At 31.6% G+C, this 4,967-nt stretch overlaps 1 protein-coding gene across 1 annotated transcript in view; it reads right to left on the reverse strand.

Moving 5' to 3' along the window:
- Window positions 1-4,528: 4,528 nt before the first annotated feature.
- LOC132172917 (peroxidase 5-like) overlaps window positions 4,529-4,967 on the reverse strand; it is a 1,049-nt gene continuing 610 nt past the window's right edge. Inside the window, 1 exon segment of the mRNA XM_059584476.1 lies at window positions 4,529-4,967. This exon segment is cut by the window's right edge and continues 100 nt beyond it. Coding sequence (XP_059440459.1) covers window positions 4,553-4,967 — 415 coding nt within the window. The 3' untranslated portion in view covers window positions 4,529-4,552.

A 4,967-nucleotide genomic window follows, 5' to 3' on the forward strand; every position in this document is an offset into this window, starting at 1 on the left:
ACGTATACGATCGAGAGAATGAAAAACAGCCAATTAAAAAACAAAGAAGGACAAATAAGAAAACTATATATGAGCAGCTTGATGATTAGAAAGGTTAAGGAAATGATTATTTGGAGATGGAGAGAATGGTTGAGGTTTAAAGGGCTTTTATAGGCAAATTAAGAAGAGAAGCTTGAAGGTGTCTAAAGTTGAGCAGTTCAATGGTTTACGTGAGAGGAAACAGTCTTCTTGACCTCACTCTCCCACAGTTTCTTTGACTTAGCCTATCAGGCTTTGAGATGGATGGTGCCGCAGGCAAAGACAGATTTAAGGGGGACCGGCAATGACCCTCATCCTCCCCAAATTATAATAAAATAATAATAATTTAAAGTATTTTTTATTAATTGATCCCTTATAAAAAAGTTTCCCCAAATCGAAAGCTGGCTTCGCCCTGGCCGCAGGTACGGTATATCTTCTTCAACTTGCAAATACTAAATATATAAGTCAAGTCATGGCAATTTGGATGTATGTGTACGTAGAGTCAATTTGGAAAGCCTTTTATGAACAATTCTGCAGGTTCCATCCGCAATCCTTTTCTTTCCCTAGAGAGAGAAGTGCACGTGCGAAGAAAAACAAAACATTTCATTAATTAATATCTGTCTTATATATATTTTGCGACCAGGTCACTGACAGTGAGCTTTTCTCTTTATTCTTTAAGGGTTCTAATTTTTTTCAAGAAAAATTTTACTTTTAACCCCTTCAATTTTCATGTTTTCGTAATTATTTCTCTAAATTTAGTGTATCAAACTTTAAAAGTTTTCAATCTCATCCATCTCCATTAGGATTAGAGAGTAAATCAAACCGCATATATATATATGGGTGAAATAACCTTTATACTATTATATATAAAATTGATATTTTGGAAATTTTTAATGCCCATTAGGATTTAACAAAAAAAAATCCCAATGAAAGTGTGACATTGCAAACTTTTAAAAGTTGAATATACACTAAATTAATTTAGAGGATTTTTTTATTTTTTATTTTTATTTTTTAGAGAGAATGATTACAAAAACTATGAAAGTTTAGGGAGTTAAGTAAAAATCTTTTTATTGAGTAATGCTAATCAATACTCAATTTTCATTCCACTATTGGATTATTATATTATTTTTTAATAATAAAGTTGATCCAAGGGCTTATTAATTTACACTACTACATTACTTTTTTTTATTATTATTATTATTATTCGGGTAAAGTCTACATACCCCTCTCAAACTACCACCCAATTGATAATGTCCCCCCCAAACTTTCAATTGTGACAATGTTCCCTCTAAACTACCAAAACATTGTCAATGTCCCCCCAAGGCTAGCAATAAGACAAAAATGTCCCTATAGATTTCTCAATAAGACAAAAATACCCCTATAAATTCAAAAAAAAAAAAATTGATTTTTTTAAAAAACGAAAAATTTTAATTTAAAAATAATATTTTTTAAAAAAACAATTTTTTTTTAAACAAAAAATTTTAATTTTTTTTTCAAACGGAAATTTTTATTAAAAAACAAAACTATTTTTTTATTTAGTTTTAAAAAACAAAAAAAAAAAATTCGTTTTATTAAACGAAAATTTTATTTTTTAAAAAGTAAATTTTTATTTAAATAAAATTATAAAACAAAAAAAATCGAAATTTTTTAAATTTTTTTCTTATAAAATTGATTTTAAAAAAAAATTGGCCCTCGTCCTCTCCAAATTAAGGGGGACCGGCAATGACCCTCGTCCTCTCCAAATTATAATAAAATAATAATAATTTAAAGTATTTTTTATTAATTGGTCCATCATCAAAAAAAGTTTTGGCCTTGAGTCCCCCAAATTGAAAGCTGGCTCCGTCCTTAGCCACAGGTATAGTATGTCTTCTTCAACTTGCAAATATTAAATATATATGTCAAGTCATGGCAATTTGGATGTATGTGTACGTAGAGTCAATTTGGAAAGCCTTTTATGACCAATTCTGCAGGTTCCATCCGAAATCCTTTTCTTTCCCTAGAGAGAGAAGTGCAGGTGCGAAGAAAAACAAAACATTTCATTAATTAATATCTATCTTATATATATTTTGCGACCAGGTCACTGACAGTGAGCTTTTCTCTTTATTCTTTAAGGGTTCTAATTTTTTTCAAGAAAAAATCTTACTTTAACCCCTTCAATTTTCATGTTTTCGTAATTATTTCTCTAAATTTAGTGTACCAAACTTTAAAAATTATCAATCTCATCCATCCCCATTAGGATTAGAGATTGAGTAAATCAAACCGCATATGGGTGAAATAACCTTTATAATACTATATATAAAATTGATATTTTGGACATTTTTAATGCCCATTAGGGTTTAACAAAAAAATTCTAATGGAAGTGTGACATTGTAAACTTTTAAAAGTTGAATACACTAAATTAATTTAGATTTTTTTTTTTTTTTTTTTAGAGAATGATTACAAAAACTATGAAAGTTTAGGGAGTTAAGTAAAAATCTTTTTATTGAGTAATGCTAATTAATACTCAATTTTCATTCCACTCTCGGATTATTAGATTATTTTTTAATAATAAAGTTGATCCAAGGGCTTATTAATTTACACTACTACATTACTTATTTATTATTATTATTATTATTTATGAGCCATTCTTACTAAGGGTCTCGATTTTTGTGACGTTGGAAGCAAGTATATTAAAAGTTTGGAGTTTGACTCGTCCAACCACAAAGGATAAATTAGAAACAAAGAAACTTCTAAATTAAAAAAAAAAAGTAATTAAGTAGCTAATGCCATTCATTCTTGGCAGTGAGAAGAAGCAGAAAAGCGCGTATAGTTGGCCGTCTCCGGCCTTGACCGAGTTAACATTTCTACATCGGAAACCCATTTCATTTAATTTAAGAATTAAGATCGATCCAAAGGAAAAAGTCACCTGATCTCTCAGGTGATCGATGGAATTAATGGCTTGCAATTTCCGGGTTTTGATTTCGTGGGACCAAGGCATAATTAAGTATGACAAAGACAATTTATATATATTATTAAGTTGGACATTTAAAATAACAAGTCTCTTTAAGCATTTGATGTTAATTTGTTTACCTTTCTTTAGTTATGTTATTTTTTCATTTGGATCAGGATATATCTTCTAAGGTTTGATTCTTCAATAGTTTCTGCTTTTCGCAATCTTTCTCAATAGTTTTTGCTTAATTCTTCTTCCTTTCGTTTGGGTCTGCTCTAATTGAATCGGAGTTTTTTTAATGATTACTCTCTCTCTTTGATCACAAAGGGTCTAGAATTTTTCATTTTCTAACGCTTAAATATGAATGCAATTTTAAGATTTTAATAATTATGATATTTATAATTAATTATGTGTTACTTTATATATATATACACGTACACGAGCTTAAATGAGCTTGCTCACGAGCTTAACCGAGTCGAGCCGAGCTTACTTCGTTTAATATTCGAGCTTTGATTTGTGTTCAAGAAGCGTTTCATTTAATATTCGAGTCGAGCACGTACAATCCGAACTTATACAAGCTAGCCGATCCCGAGCGAGCGGCTTGCTCACTTAACACCCCTAAGTCGCCGGTGTGGTCGTCCGTGCACTGCACGGATTAGTCCAAGGCATTTTTGAATTTTCCACTTTTTTTTTTATTTAAAAAAATAATATTTTGAGATTTTTTTTTTTTAAAAAAAAAATCAGTGAAATTAAAAAGGACTAAAACATGAGATATCAACATTATAAATTTTTAATCAAGAATATAAGTTGTCTAAATTTTGTAATCTCAATATTGAAAAGATATTAAATGGTTCATCATTCTCAATGTGCCTGATGAATCAGGACGCGCATGGAAAGCGAGATTTGAAGTAAGATAAGTGGTACGACCAAATTTGTTAACAAAATAAGACTGATCGAAGCAGCACTATGAAGAAAAGTCCCAAGCTCCCAAAGAAGGGATTAATTAGATCCAAACGAGTTCCGCAACAACAATATTAGCAATATTATTAATGTAGGGATATTCAGCTTGTCTGCTTTTTTTTTTTTTTTCTTCTTAATTAATTTAGCTTTTGTGCTTGAGCGAGAAACAATTAAGTTGTTGTTTCTTGGAAGACCATGAAATTAGGTTGGAGCCAAAAAAAAAAGCACACGCTCGATGAGTAAACCATGGCCGATTGCATGTATGTTTGCATGTATTCAGTTTGTTTCATGATATTCAAGTCATGCATATCTCCGAGACATCAATTCTTAGGTTTCAAATAAAGGTGTTAAGGTGTTAATTAGTAGTGTGTATATATATATATGAGAGTGAGTTATAGTGGCCTAATATATTATATCATGGTCAAAGTTAATCTCCCCAACAAAAAGAATACTAGCGCGCGCGCTAGGAGGACCCTTTTGAGCATTCAACAATTATGTAATTCTTTAGTATATATATATACTTTTCAAAAGAATACATAAACTTTGGGAAAGCAGATTCACACTTTGAGTTAAAAAAAAAGAAGAAAAAAAAAATACAGATAATTAATTTCCTCCATCCACGCCAATGAACTCCAGATAATCGATCTAGTTGACAAGCCTGCAGTTTTTCCTGACCTCGCCCTGGATTCCCGTGAGAATATCAATCGAACCCATTTTCACCATAGCCGCTGCAAACTTCTTGGCCCAAGCTGCATCATTCTTTGCATTGTTCCTCACAATCCCTGCCGTCGAAGGGCTGCTCAAAAGAGTTTGATCGGACGTCAACAAGCCATGGTGGTTCTTTAGATCTTTATAGTACTTATTATCCAGCTTGTTTGGCGACAGAACATCCAGCGGCACCGTAGGATCACGTCCATTTACTGATTCTGATGGTGGGGGGCACTTAGCTTTTAAATGCCTAGCAAAAATGGGGTCCATTGAAGGGTCTTGCGAATGTGTTGCATTGAAAGAGTACAAGCGAGTTGAAAAGGCAGCACAATGCGCCACGCCTATTGAATGT

This window comes from Corylus avellana, chromosome ca2 (genome assembly GCF_901000735.1).
Source record: "Corylus avellana chromosome ca2, CavTom2PMs-1.0".
In the NCBI taxonomy this organism is placed as follows: domain Eukaryota; kingdom Viridiplantae; phylum Streptophyta; class Magnoliopsida; order Fagales; family Betulaceae; genus Corylus; species Corylus avellana.